General features: G+C 37.3%; 7 protein-coding genes across 7 annotated transcripts; 4 read left to right on the forward strand and 3 right to left on the reverse strand.

Moving 5' to 3' along the window:
• Window positions 1–133: 133 nt before the first annotated feature.
• GCK72_001301 (uncharacterized protein) lies at window positions 134–1,699 on the reverse strand (the record flags this gene model as incomplete). Its single annotated transcript, XM_003111349.2, has 7 exons — window positions 134–271; window positions 435–525; window positions 572–837; window positions 880–1,035; window positions 1,080–1,439; window positions 1,487–1,588; window positions 1,631–1,699. The coding sequence occupies 7 exons, from the start codon at window positions 1,697–1,699 to the stop codon at window positions 134–136; spliced, it is 1,182 nt and encodes a 393-aa protein (XP_003111397.2).
• Window positions 1,700–3,326: 1,627 nt separating this feature from the next.
• GCK72_001302 (uncharacterized protein) lies at window positions 3,327–5,469 on the forward strand (the record flags this gene model as incomplete). The annotated part of the gene is made up of 9 exons (XM_053722905.1): window positions 3,327–3,377; window positions 3,426–3,512; window positions 3,627–3,743; window positions 3,789–3,854; window positions 3,905–4,153; window positions 4,294–4,335; window positions 4,639–4,806; window positions 4,852–5,049; window positions 5,101–5,469. The coding sequence occupies 9 exons, from the start codon at window positions 3,327–3,329 to the stop codon at window positions 5,467–5,469; spliced, it is 1,347 nt and encodes a 448-aa protein (XP_053591550.1).
• Window positions 5,470–5,499: 30 nt separating this feature from the next.
• GCK72_001303 (uncharacterized protein) lies at window positions 5,500–6,887 on the reverse strand (the record flags this gene model as incomplete). Its single annotated transcript, XM_003111059.2, has 7 exons — window positions 5,500–5,727; window positions 5,776–5,871; window positions 5,918–6,090; window positions 6,146–6,267; window positions 6,317–6,498; window positions 6,549–6,759; window positions 6,808–6,887. 7 exons carry the CDS (start codon window positions 6,885–6,887, stop codon window positions 5,500–5,502), a joined length of 1,092 nt encoding a protein of 363 aa, XP_003111107.2.
• Window positions 6,888–7,321: 434 nt separating this feature from the next.
• GCK72_001304 (uncharacterized protein) lies at window positions 7,322–11,866 on the forward strand (the record flags this gene model as incomplete). Its single annotated transcript, XM_053722906.1, has 15 exons — window positions 7,322–7,428; window positions 7,877–8,022; window positions 8,071–8,312; window positions 8,356–9,347; window positions 9,392–9,464; window positions 9,577–9,722; window positions 9,776–9,885; window positions 10,037–10,101; window positions 10,160–10,219; window positions 10,344–10,527; window positions 10,736–10,786; window positions 11,187–11,240; window positions 11,335–11,433; window positions 11,477–11,584; window positions 11,628–11,866. 15 exons carry the CDS (start codon window positions 7,322–7,324, stop codon window positions 11,864–11,866), a joined length of 2,676 nt encoding a protein of 891 aa, XP_053591551.1.
• Window positions 11,867–12,119: 253 nt separating this feature from the next.
• GCK72_001305 (uncharacterized protein) lies at window positions 12,120–13,245 on the forward strand (the record flags this gene model as incomplete). The annotated part of the gene is made up of 4 exons (XM_053722907.1): window positions 12,120–12,145; window positions 12,192–12,342; window positions 12,390–13,145; window positions 13,195–13,245. 4 exons carry the CDS (start codon window positions 12,120–12,122, stop codon window positions 13,243–13,245), a joined length of 984 nt encoding a protein of 327 aa, XP_053591552.1.
• A 644-nt stretch (window positions 13,246–13,889) lies between these two features.
• On the forward strand, window positions 13,890–14,927 carry GCK72_001306 (uncharacterized protein; the record flags this gene model as incomplete). Its single annotated transcript, XM_003111096.2, has 5 exons — window positions 13,890–14,048; window positions 14,094–14,178; window positions 14,228–14,302; window positions 14,349–14,783; window positions 14,836–14,927. The coding sequence occupies 5 exons, from the start codon at window positions 13,890–13,892 to the stop codon at window positions 14,925–14,927; spliced, it is 846 nt and encodes a 281-aa protein (XP_003111144.2).
• Window positions 14,928–17,420: 2,493 nt separating this feature from the next.
• GCK72_001307 (uncharacterized protein) lies at window positions 17,421–20,826 on the reverse strand (the record flags this gene model as incomplete). Its single annotated transcript, XM_053722908.1, has 12 exons — window positions 17,421–17,486; window positions 17,599–17,805; window positions 17,998–18,210; window positions 18,266–18,332; window positions 18,423–18,580; window positions 18,627–18,715; window positions 18,762–19,054; window positions 19,100–19,426; window positions 19,499–19,755; window positions 19,800–20,179; window positions 20,240–20,288; window positions 20,692–20,826. 12 exons carry the CDS (start codon window positions 20,824–20,826, stop codon window positions 17,421–17,423), a joined length of 2,241 nt encoding a protein of 746 aa, XP_053591553.1.
• Between the last annotated feature and the right edge of the window lie 3,975 nt (window positions 20,827–24,801).

A 24,801-nucleotide genomic window follows, 5' to 3' on the forward strand; every position in this document is an offset into this window, starting at 1 on the left:
ACTACGGTTTATTGGAAACAAGTTTATTATCACGAAGTAATGATGAAATTCGGTATATATTAATAAGAGTACACGTGATTGCATGAAAATGGATGAGAGTCGTGTAAAGTCATATTTGCATGACGACTTGTATTCAGTCAATTCTGATCAATGGAGCTGGAAGAGACGCACGTCCAGTAGAGGCATATGGGATATTGAATTTGGAGCAATAGAGACGGTCGAGACGAGGAAAGACGGAAATTTTGGCCTTCAATGGAGTGTCGACAGCCATCTGAAGATGAATTTAGTTATTATAAAGAATTAGAACATTTATATTGAGCTGTATATTCCATGGAAATTTCCTATGTAAATAGGAAGGCCAAAATATCTCAATTTTTGAAAGTATGTAATTTAACTTTCATGATTATAACTCGTCAGAATGCCACTTTACGTACGATAGTATTGATTGATGGCGGAGCATTTTCAAAAACTTCTGGGAAGCATTGGTTGGACAGCTGTGAAAGCTCTTTGAGATATGTTTCTGTGCTGAAAATGTTTATTGAAGCTGTCTATCTATGTTTTAGTTACTTACAGCAAATTCTCAGTCAACTTCTGTCGTTTCTCTGTTATTGAAGTCATTGAGCCATGTCTTTTCAGATGCTTTTCGAAATCATCAACGAAGTTAGTGCGATAATCAGGACAATCGCGACAGGAAAGTCTTTTGAGAAGCGGATTTTCACTGTCGAAATGAGACATAACATGATCGCGAACCGACATGATCAGCTTCGTAATTGGCTCTACGTCTTTGACTGTCTTGTTGCACTTTTCACATCGAATTCCATTTGCGATTAACTCATTCTAAAAATTGATGTTATAATTTTGCTGCGATTTAAAAAAAACCTTCGCTTTGTACTGCGCCATCACTGGCGGAGGTCTCATTTCAGCCACTGGTGCAGCAGGAGATGGAGCTGGAATTGTGTACCCCGAGTGATCATGAACGATTCCAGTACGAGATGCAGATGCAGTGAGCGCTTCCACTTTGCTCATCAAGTTGATCTTGAAATTTTTAGTTAATGTTTTACACAATTTTTCTCCGTTACCGAAAACTCGTTGAGTTGATCCTTAGCCTTTCTACTGAGCTCTTCAAAATGCTCCATGGTAACATACTGTTGAGATGATGGGACAGGTGGTGACGGCTCTGGGAGAGGATTCAATAATTGATTCAAATCGTTTCTGATAGAAGGGAATCTGACAGTAGGTTTTCGTTCCATTCTCGAAACTGGAGTTGCTGTCGGATGAGCAAAAATTGGAGTTTGGAAATTGTTGCTCATGTCTGCCGCGGTATCTGTGATACTATCCAAACATTTCGACTCCGTTTGTTCCGAAATACTCAGAAAATCGTCATGGAAGAATGGTTTTCCTTGGTGAATTTGGGTGATGAACTTGAAACCTTCGTGTTTCTTAAATTATTATATGATGCGAGGATAGAAAATTATTTAATTCTTACCAGCTTGTCTGCCATTTGTTGTGCCAATTTCCTATCTCCAACGTATACGCTTAACTTCGTGTGAATATCCGGAATGTAATGCTCATATTTTTGTGGGTATTCCTGTGAAAAATAAATTAGTTGTCGTTGATTTTTGAACAAAACCTGGAATTCATAGAACAATTGCGTATTTTGCTCTTCGGTGAGCGACTCTTTGAATAGCAGCGATAACATACTGACTTCGTGGCTGAAAATACAGTGAACTATAGAACAAAAAAGCAAAAGTATGATGAGAATTATATCAAAATAGCATAGATTCCAGAAACTTAATAACTATTTGATGTTTTTTCAACAAGATTCAAAACGAAGAATTAAAAATTAGGTGAGGTCTTCGAAAAAGCAAAAACAACAACAAAAACAAGCAGGGACTACTGTAGACATACACAATGTGAAATCACGTACCTGACATTTTAACTGACGCGCAAGTCGCTTACTTCCTTTTTTCATTTTCCCTTTTGTTTTGAAGATTTGGAAAGGTAAGATTTTGGACATGTAATGCATTGACCACTGAAATATGACTAATCTTATTTTATTTCCTTTTTTGCTTTTTTTCTTCTGCAACAACTCGTATAGAACTGGGAGTGTACGAGTCCATTGAAACCCGTAGTTTGGAAAATTAAGCTTCAATTGTCGTTCCAATTATGAATTGCAATTCGTTATGGAAAGATATGAACGCTTTTTATAAAACTTCAGTATACAAAAAGAGCGAGAGAACAAGTATGTCTGCGTCTCAGACCCTTTCTTCCTCTTCACACGTGATTCTCCCCACGCAAATAACGGCTTGTGGAGCATTTCGGACCCCAGAGTACGAGCTCTATTGATTTCATTCGCAGAAAAGAAAGTTGTGTGTCCACCCTCGACCACCCTCACAAATGGAATGATGATGATACCAATGTATTCGGATTAAAAACATTTTAAATCCGCCCGAAACTTTTGCATAGTAAAGTTGTTCGCAACCTCACTCAACGCAACCGGTCATTTTGAAGGTCTTCCTATCGACACGAAGCAAACTTTCACTTTTAAACTATTTTCGAAATATCTCACTCCGTCTCATTTTTAAAAACTCAATATTTCCAAAAAAAACCAATAACCATCCGAAAAGCTAACTTCAAGGTTACGCCGACCGACAAGACAAATATTTATCATTTTATCAAACTATACGGTATACGGGTATAGTACAAAATCATTCACATTGATGCATCTTTTTTTATTTGTTCCCAAAGGGAATCGGCCTCTCAAGAAGTGCCCATTACGATTTTGCAAACTCTACTTTTTTGATTTTCTGTTATATTTCAATCATACAAGGAAAGAATAGGTGTGAAAATTTTAGTGATAAGAAATTTTGGTCGTTTTCTTGAAATGAATCATTATGTCATTACAAAGTTTTCTTGAAATGAATCATTATGTCTTCACATTTCGATAGAAAAAGATCTTGGCCGATAAAAAGTACCTATTTGACGCTATATCTATTTAGACAATCTTCTTGCTTTTTAGTTTTGTTTTACCAATTTTCGAAAATGCCTCACTATTATCTCTGTTTTAAATGGTTGCCAATTCTTCCTTCTCTTCAGATTTCTAACAGGAAATTGTAGAAAGTGACAAGTTTTCTTTAGCGTTTCCGAGTATTAAAAAACCAAAAAGTATTGTTTTCTTCTATTTGTCTTCTATCCGCTTCTAATATGATAAGAACCCTTATGACTTCCGATACTTCTTGACCAAAAACCTCTCCATCTCTTTTTTTTAAACTAATTTCGAAATTAAAAAATTGGATTGCATGAACAAGATTGCTTTCAGATGAAATATGGCTCCTAAAGGGAAAGAAGCTTCTACGGAACAAATATGGCCTTACAAGGTAACACAAATATAACTGAACAAACTAAGCTAGAATTCTTTTTTTCAGATCACAATTGGAATCTGTGCGATGCACCGGAAAGCAACAAGCAAACCGATGCGGGCGATCATGAAGAAACTTATTGATTTTTACGGGGTTCGTTAAAGTTTTCATAGAAAAATGCATCAATAATTTTCATGGAATCTCAAAAACATTGTCTTACTGTAACAAAGTAGCAATTCCTCACAACATCCACAGAGTGAATTTCAGCAATGGGTGGACTTCTTCATTTTTCCGGAACAAGTCATTCTGAATGAACCGATTGAAAACTGGCCACTTTGTCACTGCTTGGTTTCGTTTCATTCAACAGAATTTCCACTGGAAAAAGTTAGTTCCAAGTGAACCTAGATTATCGAAATGCATTTATTCCAGGCCATCGCTTATGTGAAGCTTCGAAATCCATACGTCATCAACAATCTTGATCGTCAGTACGATTTGGTAGAAAAACTTTTGCTTCAAGTAAAACAACAACTATTCAAAAATTACAGCTCGATCGACGCACTGTCTTCAAAATTCTCTCAGACAACGGGATCGAACATCCACGTCATGGATATGTGATTCGTGGCCGAGCAAACGAGCCAGATACCGAATTAGTTGAACATCCAGATCACATCGAAGTCAATGGAGAAGTGTTCAATAAGCCTTTTGTCGAGAAACCAATCAGTTCAGAGGATCATAATGTGTACATATATTATCCTTCAAGTGTTGGTGGTGGCTCACAACGTCTGTTTCGAAAGGTATTTTGAAGGTTAAAGGTTAAGAGCGAGCGAAAGTGAGTGTATGAGAAGGACGTTATCTGGTTATAAGAGAGATGACGTGACAACTACAACAACCGTAACCTCCCGACTAATTCATAATCAACATTTCTTTTCTATAGGGAACGATGTCCATCAAAGGCAAAAACGTCAAATCATGGCATGTGAGTGTGTAGATTTGAGAGCTTCAATGAGAGTACGAGACGGTTTTTAAAAATAAATTGTGAAAGTGAGAGGATTTATTCTAATTTCTTCCCCTTTTCCTTCAATTCTAACTAAATTTGCAGTGAAGATTCTAACCATTTTTGCTCTCTGCACCTATCCCCAATACGGCACTTTTTCCCGAACAAAGTATTCTTACTTCTAAAAGAACACCCTCCTTGATTCCTGTTCGTCGGAAAGTTACTACTTGCTGTAAACCCTTTCCGATGATCAGATTAAATAAAAAAGTATATAACAATCTCCAGATTAACAACCGAAGCAGTTGGTACTCTCCGAAGTCTGAAGTTCGTAAGGAAGGATCGTATATTTATGAAGAATTCATTCCTGCTGACGGAACGGATGTTAAAGTTTACGCAGTTGGCCCATTCTATGCACATGCGGAAGCTAGGAAAGCTCCAGGATTAGATGGAAAGGTAGTTATACGAACGAAATATATGCTCAAGAAATTCGAATTATAGGTTGAACGTGATTCCGATGGCAAAGAAGTTCGGTATCCAGTCATTTTGAGTAACAAAGAGAAACAGATTGCGAAAAAAATTGTGCTCGCTTTCGGACAGACAGTATGTGGGTTCGACTTGCTTCGAGCCAATGGAAAGTCTTATGTGTGTGATGTCAATGGATTTTCCTTCGTTAAGACATCAACAAAATACTATGAAGTAAGGCTGATATTGTGTTTACTGATTTTTATAAATTTTATACCATTTCAGGACACCGCCAAAATTTTAGGCAATCAAATTGTTCGTCATTACGCGAAAACTAAAAATTGGCGAATTCCGAGTGACATGCCACAGCCACCGATTCTCGATTTAGGACTTGGCGATGATCCTCCAATGATCACAACTCCATCGGGGAAGCTAGCAGAATTGAGATGTGTCGTAGCAGTAATTCGTCATGGAGATCGTACTCCGAAACAAAAAATGAAGTTGGTGGTGACAGATCAACGATTTTTCGATTTATTCGAGAAGTATGATGGTTATAAGAAAAATGAAATCAAAATGAAGAAACCGAATCAACTGATGGAAGTATTGGAACTAGCAAGATCGTTGGTTACGGAAAAACAGGTCAGAAAAATGTAATTTAAACTGGAGCAATATTTGTGAACATGATCAGGCAGAGAGTCTTTTAAGCAAACGCGAACTGAATGTCGATTCCAGTGATGTTAAGAAACCGTTGACTGTGTTTGCGTTTGATGGGTACTTGATTCCTTTGACTAATGTCTTTCCGGCGTTTTCAGTGACCAAATTGTTCAGGAAACTGAAAGGATATAGTTCCAGTTCAAAGATTTCGATTTGTTGAGACGGGTGGTTTGGCAGGATTCGCCCAGACCCTGAGATCTGAAATGATGGATTTGTATAAATTATCATAAGGAATTATTCACTCACAACTGTACCAAATGCCTGGTTATTCTCTTTGTTACTAAGGTTTTTGCGGTATAAAGCTGCCTCGATTTGGAAGAGCTCATCACTGAGCATGAAATACTGAAATAGTACTCATGTATAACGATTTCGCAGTTCAGAAACTTACTTGCGAACGTTCAGGGTAACATGTCTCTTGAAGAGTGAAGAAACCTGAGACATGTCGAGATGCGTCCAATTTGAAGGCGTGCTGCGAGTTTATGGTGTCTGTGAAGATTGGAAGTAGGAGAGAAATGCAATCGGAGGCCTCTTCATCCAAGAAAAGACGATCTTGTTCCATGTCTGTAACGAAAGAGGATACCACGGAAGTTTATATTCGGCAAAAAGTGAATCTCACCAAACTTGAAACCATTCACTGCTTTCGAAAAATGGTATAGTGTAGAGAAATCAAGCCCAGCTTCCTTCTCCGCGAATTTTTGACAGTACTTGTTAACAATTGTGCTGCGGAAGTCTTGGACACTGAATCATGAGTTTACATACTTTCTCAAATGAAAATACGTTATCTTACATATCATCAAAATTAGCCTCCTTTATGACGTCACCGAGTTCGAGTCGTTTCCTCATCTCTTGAACGAATCTTCTCGATTGTACTCCCGTATTTCTGTACCGGTGGGCCATATCTTTGCGGAAGATTATTTTCATAGAATCACAGAACGACTTCACGTCTTCGGCGGATGAGAATGGAATATTCTGTGAATTAATAGTGTTAAAATTTGTGAGATGAATAGAGTATTTCATACTGGTTTGTCATTTTGAGCTTTCTTGAGGTTATCAAATAGCGTTTCCGCATCTTGTTTACCGTGAATCGTTAAACTTGTTTCAATGAATGTAACTTTGATGAGAATATCCAGGAGCTTCCTCTCAGCTTCTTGTTCGCTCAAGTTTTCAATTTTTCGAAGCAAGTCCACTGATTCGAAAAAAGACTTCGCGTGTTTCTCTTGATAAATATTTCTGAAGTAGTTTCAAAATCGTAAATTGTAAGCCGTTTCTGAGACTCACTCCCACAATTCCGGTTCGTAATCTTCTTGCATTTTCGGCCATTCTGCCTTCAGATTCGTTAATGTATCCTTGATTGACATATCTTTAAAGCGTAAATCTTTAAATTTGAAAAAACAAGTGGAACCACAAAAAAAACACGCAGAAAGAAGAGAGGGCTACGAAAGAGGGACAACTGCGGCAGCAAGTGTACCATTCCGTCTGGTCTGCGTCTCTCCAGTCTGACTGGTGGTGGTAAGAGCAAGGGAGAGGAGGAGAAGAAGAAAGAACATTCGCGAATGCATTCAGATTCCTGGGAAAAATGTCATGGAAGGCGCGAAATAGATTCAAAACAGTACAAATATATCAACAGATCTATTAGCTACGTTCACAGATTAGATAACTCAAAAATACGATTTGTAGACAAATATTCACAAGAACAAACTGAAAACAACAAACGATTCCAACTTAGAACGATCTCCAAAAATTATGAATCACACAAATTTTGCAGCAAGACCGTCATCGTCTCATCACAAAAATGCGTGAAGGGTGTGATGAAGAAGATATTCACAAAACAGAACATGAATTGGAAGTTTGTGAAGAAGAGATGAAAAAATGGGAGCAGATGAGGACCGTTTTGGAAATGTACGAAACTTGTTATGATGGCATTGGTGACGTGGCATTTTTGTTTGCATGATGTTGATTTGTGTTATGTATTTGTGTAAATAGGAAACACTTTTAAAAAGGCGGGAGTTTAGAAAATTGGGTGGGACTATAGCATATTATCTTATCTTACAACGAAGTTCCAGCGTAATAGATAAAATCAAATCCATCTTTCTCCTGTTTAAAAAAGTTTTTATACTGGAAATTTTTATAGAATTACTGTAGATTCAGAGAGTAGAATTTGTAACTTATGTCGAGTAGTGAATGTATAGTTAAACATATTATCATTTTACGGTCTGATCCGTCTAATCTCTAACTAACTGTCATACCAAGTAACTCCACTGTGATGTATTTTGAAATAAAATATTTGAATGTTTATTCGTAATAAGGGCATGCAAGCGATTTGGTTCTAGAGTATCGTATATTTTAGGTATGGGCACTTCTCCGGAATCAATCGAAAGGTGCAGATGAAGTATTTGAAGGAACGAGAAACAAAGACATCAGATGAAGAGTTGAAACGAGATGGTGCTGCTTTGTTACTAATTCTCAAATGGGGTGGAGAACTAACAACAGCAGGTTAGATCGAGATATTCCAGAAGTAGCAAAGCCTCCTGACTCTTACAGGAAACATGCAAGCAGAAGCTTTGGGACGCTTATTCCGAACTCTCTATCCGGGAATTCGGCGAACCGATGGTAAATCTTCTCCTGAAGACACACAAGGTCTCGGATTCTTGCGCCTTCACTCTACATATCGTCATGATTTGAAAATCTATGCTTCGGATGAGGGACGTGTACAGACTACAGCTGCTGCATTCGCAAAAGGATTATTGGCTTTGGAAGGAGAATTGACTCCTATTCTGATGCAGGTAAGAGTCTTAATTATACGATTTCATTAAATTCACACTTCAGATGGTTAAAAGCGCGAACACGGATGGTTTGTTGGATGATGATTGTCAAGCAAGACTTTACCAGACTGAATTGAAGAGATATCTTCACAAAGCACTTCAAGCTGATCGTGATTTCACACCGCAAGACTATCTTGAACTGAATCCAAACGGGCTTCGATCTATTACTGCTGCTATGGAGTTTATCAAGAATCCACGTAAAATGTGCCATGAGATCGCCGGTTACGTTGAGAAAATGTGCGGGGTGATAGAAGAGTACTCGCAAACAAAGCCAAGTGGATCCACGTTGTATCTTCAAGAATCAATGGATTTGGCACAACGCCGATGGAATAAAGAATTGAGAGAGTTTCGAAGAAAGAATAAACACGGAGAAGTGGAATTTGACATCTCGAAAATACCAGATATTTATGATAATATCAAGTACGACATGGAACATAATCCCGATCTGTGTATAAATAACGAAGTAGAATTCGAGAGAATGTATCTATGTGTTAAAAATATGGCAGATATCGTTGTTCCTCAAGAGTACGGTATAAAAACCGAGAACAAAATGGTGATTGCTCAACGGGTCTGCACTCCGCTACTTCGGAAAATCCGCAATGATCTTCATCGTTGCTTGGAGAATAAAGAATCAGAAGAGACGCAGACTCGATTGGATCCACGAGCTTCTCAGGGCATCGCCACGCCGTTCAGACATGTCAGAACTCGACTGTATTTCACTAGTGAAAGCCATATTCATACTCTCATGAATCTTATAAGATACGGGAATTTGTGCTCCGTCGACGATAAAAAGTGGCAGCGAGCAATGAATTTCCTATCTGGAGTAACTGAATTCAATTATATGACTCAAGTAGTGTTGATGGTTTATGAAGATTCAAGAAAAGAGAAAGATGACACTGACACTGCTCCACGTTTTCATATTGAAATTCTCTTCTCACCAGGGCTCTATCCTTGTTTCCTCACAGAAAAAGAACGAATCTACGAGAGTCGATTCAAGTAGGTTTTAAGAGTGATTTGAAGAGCTTTATTCAAATTTTCAGTTTGAGTACCAATCCAAAACCAGCGACATCAAGCAGATCTTCTGGGAGAGAATCTAGAGACACTAACGATTCGGTTAGTTTTTTTTTTTCAATGGGAAGGGGGAGTAGTGGGTTGATACTGGATGAAGTTCCAAGATTATAATCCAGTCAATTTTACCCTTGGCGTACAAGTAATTCCATTCCAGGCATCATCCAGCACTGAGGGACGTCGACCGAGTACTGAAAAGGTGGTTACTGTAGTAACACCTACTCAATTGAGTACTCCACTAGTCACTAACGATGACTTATCAATAAGTAGCAATGCAGAATCTACAGCAGCTGAAAGCACAGGGTATTTCAGAAGTGTTTACTAAATCAAAATCCAAACGGTTTTCGATTTTCCAGACTGCTTAACACAACTGGAAAGTCACATAACGATTCCGAAGACGACCTGAATGACGTGGAATCTGTCAATTTAGTTGCTTTAGATGAATTGAACAGCACTACAAAAGCTAGTCAGTTTTCGGAAAATTGAATCATACAATATTACTTGAAAATTGAGAATTCATGAGTTACTTTAAATGTCGCTTGAAGTGCTTCTATCTTTCTACCCCCTATAACCATTGCATTACTTCCCTGAATTTACAGTAACCCCTTTGTTTGCAGTGGTCGACGATGGGAAAACGGCTAAACGGCAGAGAAGTGTGACTGGAGCTGAAAAGTCAATGGAGGTATTTAGATTTTGATGACGTGGCGAAACTAACAATACTTGTTTTTCTATGATTACAGGAAGGCGATAAACCGCATGGAGAATGGAAAGGAAATGGAGTGGCGAAGAGTGGAAGTCAGGTTGGCATTCATGTTCACTTTTCCCTGTTATGAAAATTGATTTTTTTTTCGAAAAGAATCGGTTTTCATTACTCTGTCTTCTCTTTGAACTTCACTCTCTTATCATTCTTTTTTGCCGCTCAAGATATCGGTCGGATCGAATGAAACGGAATCTTGCAATGAAAGCACAGAAACCGTTGGAGCAGGAAAAGGACAATGGGTAAAAGATTTATTGGATCAAACTAAACGAGCGATGGCGATGAATTCAATTCGAGAAGTTGAACCACCCGTTGTGGAAGAGGAATCGGCATCAGAGAGACAATCAAGATGTGAGATGAAACTTCATTTTTGAGGGAATTTAGGAGTTGAAAGAGTGATAATCCTTTTGAATAATGAATCACTAGCATGGTGTGAAAAACGAAAACTGATGATGAGAAGTGTTGAAAACTTTAAACATTCTAAACCATCCACTCCCAATTCCCTTTCCTTCCCAAACCTCCTTCCAATCCTTCCAATAATAATAAATGCATAAATTAGGTCAGCGCGGTTCATTCCACGTCACCGAACCAACTCAAGTCGACGAAAAAAGTGAGCGTTTCTCTTTGTTCTCAAATAAATCAACTCACCCCCATTTCTCATAAGCTTAGTTTTACCAGTGCTTTTATATGTGTCCCGTTTCTGTGTACTTAATTTTGTGCATGTCCGTTTTTCAAAAGAGATTCTGATTAGCTCAGCGCCCATTTATATGTCAAAGTAGTATTGTGATGTGTCTCACTTTTAGTTCATTTCATTTAGTCCTCGTTACTGCAATAGCTTTCAAATTGAATAAAAACCACTTTTGAGTTGTCTCTTTTAGTTCAGACTACTTGTTTTCTTCTAACACCCTTTTCAGTAGACGTAACACTAGAAAGTTTGTGTTCTAATTTGATTTTTCAAACTGATTATTTCTACTTACGGATTTCTTATTAATAATGGTTTTCAATTTTAGCTCGCCGATACTTCCCATATAGATTCAAACATCATACGGCTCAATTGCTAACAGGTTTGAATCATATTTTATCTAAAATGTTTCTATTCTTAATATTTTCTGAGTGACTTTCTCTATCTGAATCGTTCCAATAAAAATAATTATTCAGGAATGACTGGTGGAGGTGTTCACATGCAGAACAGATTGATCAGTACTGATGTATTGACTGGAAAATTCGGAGATCATGACAAGAAGAATCCGAGAAAAGGTAACTCAATAGAGGATCATATTGCTAATGAAGTTTCCTCAAGATACAGATTTTGGTGCTGGAACTGCAGTTCTTTCGACTGCTGTTATTGCTAGATCTTCTTCAGCTCCACGTCTTATGACCTATGAATCGGAAGATTTTTCTGTCGGAGGTAAACAAATTAATTGTAGTCGTCAAAAAATGTTCCTATTCAGAAATCAAAAGGTTCTGGCCACCTCTCCGATCACTTGAAACCCTTCATGATAATATCAACTTGGCACAGTTTGATGGATTCCTGGAAAGATTAATAAAAGGAGCACTCACTCCATTACCGTCTCCTCCGAAAACTCCACTCCCATCTGCTCTTTCTTGCGATGCTATAAACAAGACTCCAACTCAAGACGAAGTGGAGCAAGTCATCGGAAAATTGGCACCAACGTCTAGCATTGATTGATAAATTCCACTGATTCTCTTTCATTTCTTATGTGATGATTCGGTTGTTTCATTTTCAGTTTTACCTATTTATTTATTCTGGTTTTTGGTGATTTAAGGTTGTTTATGCCTTGTTAAAAGCTTTGGTTTTGAATAAATGTTTTTGGGAAATACTTGTATAAAGAACGTGTTCTATTCCAACTGACATGCCACAACAAACACATCTATTCTTATTTCCTTCTCCAAACTTTTTCAACTTATTTCCATTAACAAAAATGGCGGCGGCACCACCTCCATTACAGTACAAAACTCTTCCTGATAGATAACAAAAATCATGGGTTTTCCAGAGATGCAGGATATCAAACAATGATTGAAGCGGAGCCAATCGATGAATTTGTGCATGAACAGACAACTCGAAGCAAGGAAACATATCAACAAGATTTGGATGAATTGAATTTAGATGATAAGAGAATTGAGAGATTTATTCGGAATGGAGAGGTTTGTGAACTACAGTAACCCACCAGTTGTCTTCTTTTGAATTTCAGAAGAATCGATATACCAACGTGGCGTGTTTCGATGAAGTTTTGGATCGAGATAACGAAGACTTCTATTGTCATGCGAATACATTCAGCACTCCATATGGAAACTTTATGATAAGTCAAGCACCGAAAGAGAATACTTGTGGAGATCATCTTCATATGATGTGGATATTCAATATCCGAACTGTCGTTTGTATGGTTTCAGCTGAAGAAGCTGGAGGATATTTTGTGCCGAAAGAAGGAGAGAAGTTCACTGTTTTCCAAAAATATACGATGAAAACAACGGCGATATTTGATGAGAAACAGGGTGTAACTGTCTATCAATGTGAACTAAAATCTCATAAAGCACCGAAATCTCAATCCCGTCGAACCATTTATATCATCTGTTGTGATACTCCTGTTGCTGCAATCCGTTCGCCACGTCAACAAACAGTTCTCATGGAATATATGTGGTCGTTTGAAGAGACGGAAGCAATCGAGAGAAATGGAACAACATCTGATGCATCGACAACTATTCTTGTTCATGGAGTATCGGGCACTCGTCGTTGTGTTTCATTCGTTGTCACTGCAGTCATGTGTCGTCAGATTCTGGAGACTGGACAGTTTTCTGCGATGGAGACGTGGATTGAAATGAGAAAGAGACGAGCTCATGCGTGCACTCGTAAACATGATTTCTATTCTTCTCTCTACACGGTTTTCGCTTTTTCTGCACAATCTGGTACTGTCAGTGAGACTGATCAGAACTTTCTGAAATCAATGACGGTAAGAAATGACGAGAGGGGGATTATAGAATCATACTTCATTGTTGTAGGTCATGAAAGCTCTTCTGGAGAAACGACAGAATCGTGATAAGGACGACTGAAAAGAAGAAAGATAATGAATCACATTTATAGCACATATTCCGCAAGTCTATTGAATGCAATAAAGACTTTTTCGCTTCCAAATGCTCATTTTTGGGTCAGAAATTGAATAAACTCAGAAGATATTCTCGAATCACATTCAGTTAATTAAGAACAGTTTATTTTACATTTTGATTCGGGTTCTCTTGAAAAACGGTTTCTATTTGTTAACTTTTGTTTCAAAGAGTTAGTTTGTTGTGCCTTATTTTTGGCGATTTTCAACTGGCTTCAGAAGTTAAAGATGGAATAAAAGGTCATTGTCATTTTTCTTGAAGTTTAAAAGTCTCGACTCATCAACAAAAACTCCAATTAAAAATCTTAGAAACCAATGACCTGTCAATCCATACACAGTAGCAGGGAACCATTCGTCACATTCTTCTTTTTTTCATTTGAATCGGTTTCCGGTTTAGGTTCGCAATGACCAATTAAATTGTCGTCTGTCAATAGGGAATAGGTGTCTAATTACGAAACGAAAAAGGCGTTGACTAGTTTGTGTTCAAGTGCAATTGTTAGGTTTTGAGAAGAGATTCTACACTACGATCCAAACATTGTATTCGTATTTCTCTCGAAGTTTCAATTTTTCTCCGAACATTTTTCTCATTAGAAAATGCTGAATTCCGGGTACATCTGGCGTCAACTGACTTCTCCAACCGTTGCCATAACACTATCTGTTAGTTCAGTTATCTATGTAACTGTCATTTGTCCACTCGTTTTTCTGTTTCTTTTCGGAGACAATTCGAATGTTTTGGAGAATGATCAATGTCCGGTTAGTCGCTTCTTATTAATTTAGTTTTTGACTGAAATTTTTCAGATCCAAATGAGTGAACTTCGAGATAGAGTGAATCTTGTCAAGGAGCAAATCCATGAAAACATTCGACAGAAAAGAGAATTGGCATGTAAGAGGATACTTGAATCCAAGGTGAAAAATTACAAAGAAAATTTCAGCATGTTGTGTTGGACCGCCTGGGATGAAAGGGTTTCCTGGAAAGAATTCAAGAGACGGATACGATGGAGAAGCAGGTTAGTATAACTCATTTTCTCAAACATGCAATTATTCTATTTCCAGGTCGTGATGGTCAACCAGGTCGTCCAGCAGATGGAGACAGTAGAATGATTTGTATCAGAGAATGTCCAGCAGGACGTCCGGGAAGAGAAGGTGGCGATGGACCAAAAGGACAGAAAGGACAACGAGGAAGAACTGGTCAACAGGGAGATTCAGCACCACCATCAATTCGAGGAGAGCCTGGAGAAAGAGGAGAAAAAGGATTCCCGGGTGTAGCCGGACCTGCTGGAGAACCGGGAGAACCTGGAAGAGTGTATGTATCAGATGGTCCACCTGGAAAAGATGGGGAGACTGGACCACGTGGACCACCTGGAGAAAAAGGAAGAACCGGAAGAAATGGAGAAGATGGATTACCAGGAGAAAGAGGAGAAAGAGGATATCAAGGATTGAAAGGAGAAATTGGGAAGAGGGGTCCGATGGGAACATTCGGTCCGATTGGTGAGTTTTCTTTGGGAGGTTTTTTCACAATTATGAAGTTCTATTATTTCAGGACCAAAAGGAGAACCATGGCCATGCGAATCTTGTCCACCAACACGAGTCAGTCCTGGATATTATCTCAATTCTCGGAATAAGAAACATTGAGTTTCCACTTGTCTGCATCTCTATTTTCATTGGTTTTCATAAAGTGTTATTTGAAAATTTTTGCACATAGAAAAGAATTCTAGAAGCGAAATATTACTAACAAGGAGTATAGTCGTTGTTGCAAACCACGTCTGCTTCAGAATTCCATTTTTTCAAACTATCCATCTGAAACTAAACCCATTTTGAAGGTGGAAATGAAAATGGGTGTTACCCATTTTCAAGATGGAAAAAATTTAAAATAAATAAAAAATTTAAAATTACAATCCCGCAATCACCGAGTCAAAAACTGATTATAGTTTACAATACGAGTTTCGTCTGTAGCTTCGTGGGGGAGGGAGGCGGCATCGCCGCCGATCAGTCAAAACTTCAAAATGGTTTCAGTAATGGTTTCCCAGTCTCAAGCCAAAAATGTCGTTCCCTGTATTTAGTGCAAATAATTCTGAGACCTCAGATGTCTCAACCATTTTACCGTTAAAAAGCACCCGAAGTTACATCCCGAAACTTACCTTAGATTTGAAAACGGGCTGCATTGCTAACAAAAACTACCAACAAGTGAAGAAGTTATACGATCCAGCAGTAGGAGAAAATTCTGAGACCTCGATAATTTGAATTATTTGAGAAGCGCAGCAGGCGCTGTAACACCTAGAAGGGTGATGTAGAGAAGGAGGTTGAGCAGCCGTTAGGCTGCGTTAACCGACTACTTTTTCAATAATTGTTTTTGAATCGTTTTTCGTTTCTATTTTTGCGGAAATATCCAAATCCACAGGTAAAGCGCGATGGGTCCATTGTGGGTCCATATGCGTCCATATCGAATATGGAACCACATAGGATCCATAATGCGTCCACATTTAAAACGCGGATCGCACGCGGATGGAATATGGATAGGGAGGATGTCGGTCGTCCTCGAACTTCCGTGGATCGCGCGTGCATCCATATAGGATCCATATCAGTCCACGCCTGATCTGACTTTCCAACGATAATCCGATATTCCGCTTTGCGTGTTGTTTATAATAAATCGAGGCGAATTATTTTTTAGGAGTTTGCCGAAATTTTCTCCGTTTTCCAGAGTTTTCACCAATTTTTTGACAGTTTTTATTGAAAATAAATTATGGTTCACTGAATAAAAAATAATAAAGCTATTGCCGAAACAAATTTCTGTTATTTTTCACCAAAATTCGGTAATGCCATTGAGAAATTTTTTTTGGAAGTTTATGGTTATTTTCATGAGAAAAGTTAAAGGTTTCCACTATTTTTCTTTTCGGAACGACATGATAATATACATTTGCAGGTGGAATAAAAGGTAAATTGGTAAGTCTCTGTCGTTCCGAAAATAAAAAATACGGGACTTTTACTCTGTAGAAGTGTTCTTCTTTCCGGGTATTACTTGAACTCATTTTGTGTAAACCTGATAAAAAACCTACAGATCATTTTGACAAGTGAAAAACAAAAATTGATTAGTATACTGAAATTACATAAAAGTGAAACCATAATTTGTTTTTGATGAAAAGTGAGTGGAAACGGAGAAAAGTTTGTAGACGAACAGAGTTGGACGAGAACGGAAAACGGAACTTGAAAAAACAATAGATAGAACACAATACACACCTTAAAAAACTAATAGTAGCAAAAGAATAAGTCTCTAGTATGCGAAACAGCCACAATATGTGGTGGTATGAACCCAATCGAATCAATGAAACCACGGATCGCGCGTGGGTGCTAAATGGATGCCGCCCGCGCGTGGATCCATATGGATCCATAATGGATCCATCTGACATACCCACAGCATCCGCGTTTCATCCATAATGGATCCATCGCGCTTTACCTGTGTCTTTCTTCACTCATTCTTATTATCCCTTGTTTGAGTGTATTTCAAGTAGTGGTCTTTATTTCTTATTACGTAATTGATCATGTTTTTGTACACAGATATTTTTTGTCTATTTTCTTGAATTCATTAATTAAAAACACTGATATTCAGTTTATTTGACATTTGAATATTCAACAAGTCAATGAATCTCGAGAATGAGATTTTCTGTTCACAACCAAATTAAAAAGAGAGATTGATACGTGGATATGCAATCTGGAAAAAAATGTCAACACAACCAAAATAGCGAAAAAAGACTAGATTATGACGGTAAAAAGTGGAAAGAAAGAAGAGAGCGGAGTACTGTAGAATGACTGTTGAGAAACAGTAAAGAAGAAAAGAACGGGAGATCCGCATTTCCCAGGGACAGAGACAGGAAAAGAAGAAGCACACGAGATGGACCCAGGCAATAGTAAGAAAAGAGAAAGAAAAGAGAAACACAGGGTTTGAAAATTATAAGTACAAATTCACTTCTCCAGAATCTGGAATACTTCGACAGCTTTCATGTTTTCACTCCGGAGAAGTGACCTCATATTCAATCTTATACCCAAAAAAAAAGAAGAAAAAAGTTATATACATACAAAGTATCAATCTAAGAAAGAGTATCAATTATACTAAATTTTGAAAGGATTCGATTAATCGCTCTCCGATCCATCACTGATGAATCCGACGGTTTCTTCGGTTCGTAGAGGTTTGAATCCCTGAAAACTATTTGATTTTGATGTGAAAGGATACATCGGAAAACAATTAAGTTACAGTATTCTAGGAGAACACGTGCAGATCTCGATACAATTTCAAAACAAATGTACTCACAACATTGCTTCGACTCACTCTTTTATCGAAAAGTGATCCTCCGTTTTCCAAATTTCGACATCTTCTCCTAACACAATAAGCTCCCAAAACAAGAATGGCAATTGCTAATAGGACGAAAAATGAGTTGTATTTTGCATCTGCTGGAGCCAAAGAAGGCCATCCAATTGAGATTGAAGACATTGACGTCATTGATTCTTCCCGTTGAACCTGAAAGCCGTCATTAATGTTATTAAAAGCGTTAAGGTACAAAAAACTGAAATCAATTTATTCCGTTTTCGAAAAAAGCAATAAATGAGTTCAATTCTATTTATGTTTAGTGTTCTTCTTTTTGAATCTGAAATGTTTCTATTTTTGTCTGAAACTAATCAGAAGCAGGATTCCTTTTCTGATTTTTCTTACCTTAAACTGCCAAAGTCTTGCTTTTCCTTCAGCAATATCTCCAACGAATATCGTATCTCCATCAGGTGAGACTCTCAAACAATGAGGTTGCCCGAATTGCGGTCCCATTTGTTCTCTCTTTCCACGTGTCGCTGGTCCAAAAGCATATTCGATCAAACCGGTTCCAGATCTTCCAACGAACACAGCGATTCCCTCTGATTCGTGGCCCATTATCTGAAAAAATTTTAGTTGCAGACTCAAATGCGTTTGAGACTGTTTGGATACTTACCGGTCTTCCAGGAACCATGAACACGTAGTCTTCGTGACTGGCAGCTGAGTAGATATTCGTGAACATTCTGAAATTGAACGTTTTATGGATATGTTTGTTTTTTTTTTCAATTGTAAGAAAATAAAGTTTTTGAAGAAAATAAATTTCTGAAACCTACGTGGATTTGAATTCCTCGATGACATGTCCTTGAGTTGTCATGTGTTGAACTCTTCCATTTTCTCTATCAGTCACCAATATCCGACCGGCAGAATCAGAAACAATGTCATGTGGAAGGTTGAATTGGCCGGCTTCTTCTCCAGGTAAACCGAATTGTTGCTGAAAAATGCATTGTTCGGAAAAACTATTTCAAAAAGAAACTAACAATTCGGTTTCCATTCAAATCCAACACAACAACTCGACTATTACAGTATCCATCAGTCACATACAACTGATCTCCGATTCGAGTGATTCCTGAATATTTATCGATTACTTATCCTAATATTATCACAATCAATACCTGTTGGTTTACAGAAATGCTTCTCATCAGGTCCCGGAAGCATCGACTCTCCAGTTGTCCATACATTTTTCAATTCATTTCCCTCGATTCTCCATTTAGATACTGTATGTGAACCAACATCTGTCGTGTACACGTTATCATCTTTATCCACGTATATTCCATGTGGAAGATAGAATTTTCCCCCTCCCAATTTCTTCTCAATTCTTGTTTGATTTCCCTGATAAGAAATGACGAGAATGACTGGATCTTTGATTGGACTCTTCTCCAAAAGTATATTATAATTGTCGAATGTACTGAAAAGAAACGGATGAACAGACAAACAGATTGACACTTCTCACTTTGCATCCCAAACTCGTTCAGCTCGATGGAAAACCAACAGTTCCTTCTGATTATTGAATGCCAATCCAGCAACTTGCCCTAGTTTAACACCTCCTAATGTTTCATGAATCGCCTCTTGTACAATTCCAAATGGAACTTTTGACTGATGTGCGTGATGCTCCAATTCCGGTCGAGATGGAAGTAATTCGAATCCATCAACTGGATAATCTTTCATCAATTGCGGAGAGTCCTGGGCACAAATTGCTCCTTGAGGATATGGATTGTCGAGTTTAGCATCATAATGGAACATCATATAGAAGTTACACATCTCATCAACACCCATTGCTCTGAAATTCTCTAGTTAAAAAAAAATATTCTTCAGAAATTAACATTTGGGAATGAATGTTTAACTGACTCACCCCATATTAACTGTTCTATTCTTATCCATACTATCAAATCTACAAGACGCAGACATTTGATCTCCTCTCCCAATAGTCAACTTCGATGGAATCGCCTCAAAAAGTTGTGGCCATTGCGGATTTCTTTTTCCAATTTTCGTCCAGTGTCCATCATGTTTAAAGAATGCAGACACTAATCTTCCCATTGCATGTGTATGAGTTCGGAACGCAAATGGATGAATTGGAGTCGTTGATTGGAACATACACGTGATATTGTTCTGAAATTTCAGACTAAAATCGTTCTTATCAGAGTATATCTTACCTGGAAAGCAGGTAACTGTGGTGGAATCGGAGTTCCACTGACAAATAGCATTACAGCTGCCAAATTCATTGGTTTCCGTTGAGAAATATGCATTGTCACACCAGAAAAATCGTGAATTTCTCCAGCGAATGGCTGAGCATAATGGACTTGTAAAACAAAGTATTTGATACCATCCTGTTCATGTCCAACTGAGAATGCCACGTCTTTCGGGAGAACGAGATTTGGAGCATTTCTAGCCCATGCGTAGAGGATATAACTACCTCCTCCCCATCCGCATGTCTCCATTCCTCTCCAGAATCCTTGTTCACTTGCTGGCATTGTGCATCCATACAGGAGCATGTGATGAACACGATCAGCATGAGCCATTGGTTCGAATCCGACTAAAGAATTGAGTTTTGAGTTTTTGTTTCTGCTCGGAGGCATTTATCTATGTAACTAACCAACATATCCAGGTGTTGCTTCCACCGAAACAGCCACGTAGTCATCTGTCTGCAAATATTGTTTATTAATTAGATCTATTATATTTCATCTTGTTTTCAGCAGTGCTTATCAAAAGTTTTTGTGTTCAAAACTCAGTTCACTCACTCCAATTTCATGTTTTTTTAAATTGAATTCGAGTGGTGAACACTATGATTATAATGTCAATCAAGATGTGAATGTGTCGGAATGAATGGTGTCTGTCGGTGACTGTACAATTATTTGCATATTCATATGTTTTTTTGTTCTTTTCACGGTCACAAAAAGATGGCGAAACGATGTTTTGATTCGGAATGAACAATATTGTTTTTTATTAGGTGTTCTAGTTGGTCATGCTTTCAAAATACGAGCAATTTAATTTTCAGAACCTACGCAAAACATCGTATTTTAAATGAAAAATAATCTAGAAACTAACTTTTTGAGGAGAATATCCGATCATTTGAATCGTAAACTTCTGAATTTCTTCATTTTTTGTCGTTCGAACTGCTGCCGAACAACAACAGAATGATAGTGATATTAATAATAAATTGAAAAGAATTCGGTCGTTCATACCTGGAAAAAGTGAGGAATTATTAGTAGAAGTATGGAAAGTCGAAGAATTATAATACCAAAAGTACACGGAGAAGATGATGATGAGGAAATTAAAATTCCAAAAATTCCAGGAAATAACACCAAAAAAGTGTTATTGATAAGACAAAAACGATGATAAGAGTGTCGAAATAGATAAAAGAAACACCGCCAAGACAGGAAAAGTAAGTGGAATAGAACACGAGGAAACTTTTTTTTGTATTCGTTTCTTTGTTGGTTTCAAATCCGGTTACCCTCATTTCCTAACCCGAAAACGCTATTCTAGGTAAATCTTGGAAACTTGTTCTCCAAAATTCTCCCACGTTTCTTATTGTTTTTTTCGCCTCCTTAACTAATTGTACACAAAGTAAAAAGACGAAGAAGAGAGGAAGTGAAGAAGTAAACAAGTAAGAAGAAACGATGAGAAGAAGAAGAAAAAGAAGAAGAAGAAGAAGAAGAAGAAGGACACCTGGTCGGATTGGCATGGATTTGTATTACGAATAGTATTCGCTGATCGGATGAAAAAACGACTGGAAATTATAGAGAATAGAGAGAGAGAGAGAGAAGAGGAAGTAAACTGAACAGAAAGAAAAAAATAAGAACAATTTAGGGGTGGTCGCAAATGACTAATAGCTTGATGAAGAAGGTAAACTTTGATTTTAACTTTTGCATTTTCTACTCCTTACAACCATACTAATTTTTATAACTCACTATCAGAGCTCCCTCCGAAGATCAGTATATTTCATTGAAAAGTTTTCCGCTGAGAATTTTTCGTTTTTCTTTTCAAATTGAAGCGAAGTTCCGATGACTCCCCTTCGAAGTTTTTCATTGGCTTCCGGAGGATTCGTATAGAAAGTTGTAAAATGAAAAACGATTTCCTACGATTGCAGAGTGAAGTGTTCTATAATTCTCGGATTTTGTTCAGAGGGCTAATATTGAAAAAAAGAGTTTTGTACATTGCTGCACATCAGAATTAATCTTAATTTTATAAAGAACATTTTTAATTCCCTTCTCAAAATTTTCACTAAATTCTTTCTTCCTTCTCGAATTCCAGAATAAGTAAAAAGAGTAAAAGTCAGGAAAAAGTCACACATAAAGTAGATTCATCATATCCGTTTTGAAAAGACTCCAGAATCTAAAATTACACACTCTTCCATCCATCCGTACGCAGAAAAACTAAGAAACGTCATTTTTTGAAACGTCAGTGAAGAGGAAAAAGGAGCGAAAAGAAGAAAAAGCCGAGAGTGAAAATGATGGTTTCAGAGAAATATCTGTTGTCGAGAGGGAAATTGAAATCAAACCAGAAAAATGTCATTCAGAAATGTTCTGATAAACCTGATAGAAACGAAATATTCTAGACTTTCAATTGAAAAGAAATCCAAAAAAACTACAGTAATTCTCAGATTTCCTACAGTACCTAAAGTACAGTATACCCACTGTAAAACCGTGTTCGTAATTCTGGGTTTTGATATTACTTCAAGTGTTTTGAACTCAAAAAACAAAACATTCAAAACATTCCGACAATTCGTTTTTATCTCAAAACAATTTAGATACTCTGCAACCGAAATATGATAATTTGATATGGGAATATCTCAATATAATTGTGGGAATTCTCGTATGACTCAAAGCAATTCATTGCAGACTATGGGAATAGTGAGTAACAATGAAGCTTCGAATGTCTTGGACCCTTTTGGTTGTCTCTTTTCATTTAATTATAGACATAATTAGTTCAATTTGGTACATTTCAGTCAAGAATTTAGGGTTGAAAAACGTCATTTTGCATCAGTGGAAACGGGGCTAAACAGCTTATCAAAAAGAAAAACAATTCGAGAATATAGTTTTAAATAATATGAAAACAAGAGGCTTCTTCTTCCTCCTCCGCATGGCCTTTCCCTATCGCTGACCTGACAGCAATCCAAAGAAGGAACAACACAATAGACTGTAAAACGGAGAGACGCAGACAGTTAGACGCTCTCGCAAAAGGACCTTTCATTTCTCTGCGTCTCTGAATGACGTGTTCGTCTCAAAAGGAGCGAGAGACTCAGAGATTCTTCCTATTTGGGGAATCTGCGTGTGGATTCGAAAAACGCACGGTGTTTGGCCAACAACACGCATCAGATTCTTATTTTGAAGGGGCGGAGGACACAATAAGTGAACATCACGTGGCAAATGATGTTTTCAGATTGCAAAGAAATATTCGGTCATTAATGATTGAAAAGTTGAGAAGACTCCTAGTTTTGAACGAAAAATACAATAAAGACTTCAAATCGATTATTTGTTTCATTTTTTGCAATAAAATCAACTCGATCATCCGAAAATTGTATAGTTCACTCTTGGCTCCGCCTTTTTACACGTGTCAATTTTTTCAACTGATTACCTCATTACCCTAGCTCGAAAAGTTCTACACTCATTGATGAACTTCCCCTTACATAAGTCTATATAGAAGTAATAAAACTTTTCTATCACTGACCTAGAAAGGAAAAGAACTAAAATGATAACAGACGATGACGAATTTCTCATCAGAATTCAGAAGAAGTCAGTGTAGACGCTGAGTGAAGTCAATAAACATTCGAAAAATGTCCTCGAAAACAAGATAAATTCTCTTTTTTTTTTTAAGTTTCAGAAAAATAATCTTTAGCAAAAAGTAGGGAACTGTAATAATCTCACTTAGGTCGTTTCCAATTCTGTTAAGAATAAATAACACAGCTATATTCATTTAGTTTTATAAGTTTAAAGAAATAGAAAACATACCGGAAAAGACGGACGATTCGTCAAAACTGTCGCCACAATGAGAGCTTTCAACGTTTCTTTCAGTAATATATAGAGCCTTTGTGGCTGAATTCAACCTAAACTTAGCTCCACCCATCAGAGAGCCAATCAGGAGGGAGTAAAGTAAAATGAAGAAAAGAAGAATTAAAGAGACAGAATTCTCGGAAAAGGAGAAATCTCGTGTTTCAAGGCGAAAAGACTTATTAAAAAAGAACTGACAGAATTTAATCTCGTTAAAAGGCCATTACAAAACTGATTTATTAGAAAATTGGGACAAGATGAAATTGGTATTTCCGAGAATCGACACGTTCTGAGAAACGAACATTTGGAATGGGCGGTTTTATGGTCTTCGAGGAAAAGTAACAGAGAGTATAGATAAGGGAAGGTGAGCAGATAAAGATAAGAAATACGGTATCCCTGATGAGATCAGAAAGCAAGGAAAGAGAGAAAAAAAAGAAACTCCGCGAAAGAAAAAAATTATGAATATTGTGGTAAATCCATCAAAAATACACGATGAAATCAGAAGATGATGATGATTTTATTTGATAAGATGTGACATTTTGTGGGTGTTTGGAATTAGAGATTATCTTCTTCTTGTTTCCTTTTTTATTATCTATTATCCAAAAGCAGAGATGTATGATTCTACTCATCAGTTTTATTAATAACTTCCAATTTTCTTTCGACTTTTGAAATAAATCATTACCTTTTCTGAATTTGTTAGTTTATTTAAAAGCAATCAAAGGTGTCTCATGTTTCCTAAATAAGCCCATATGACCATCTAATACAGTAATCTTCTTCTCGTTTGAAACCATGAAAAGGATGTTGACTAAGTCTTATAGTAATACTAATTTTCTCGCTACAGTTTTCTCGGCGAGACATTTTTGAACTACAAATTCAAACAAACAAATTCATTTCCCAAGGAGTTTTCGAAACCTTGAATATTTGTTTCCGGATGGCAATTTTAGGTTAGAATTTCGACGATTGTTTATCAGAGACCTCACAAATAGATTTAAAAAGGAGACGAAACTTCTAGCTCTATGCTCATTTTTGACTTCAACTGCTGCCTGGAACTCATAGATTTACCACTTGTTTCTCTATATCAGGTTCTTCTCATCTCTTACGAAAAGCTGATATTTCTTCTTCTTTTTCTTCTATTTCCTCCCAATTTTGAGATAAATAACGTAACGGA

The sequence above is a fragment of the Caenorhabditis remanei genome, chromosome I (genome assembly GCF_010183535.1).
Source record: "Caenorhabditis remanei strain PX506 chromosome I, whole genome shotgun sequence".
Taxonomy (NCBI): domain Eukaryota; kingdom Metazoa; phylum Nematoda; class Chromadorea; order Rhabditida; family Rhabditidae; genus Caenorhabditis; species Caenorhabditis remanei.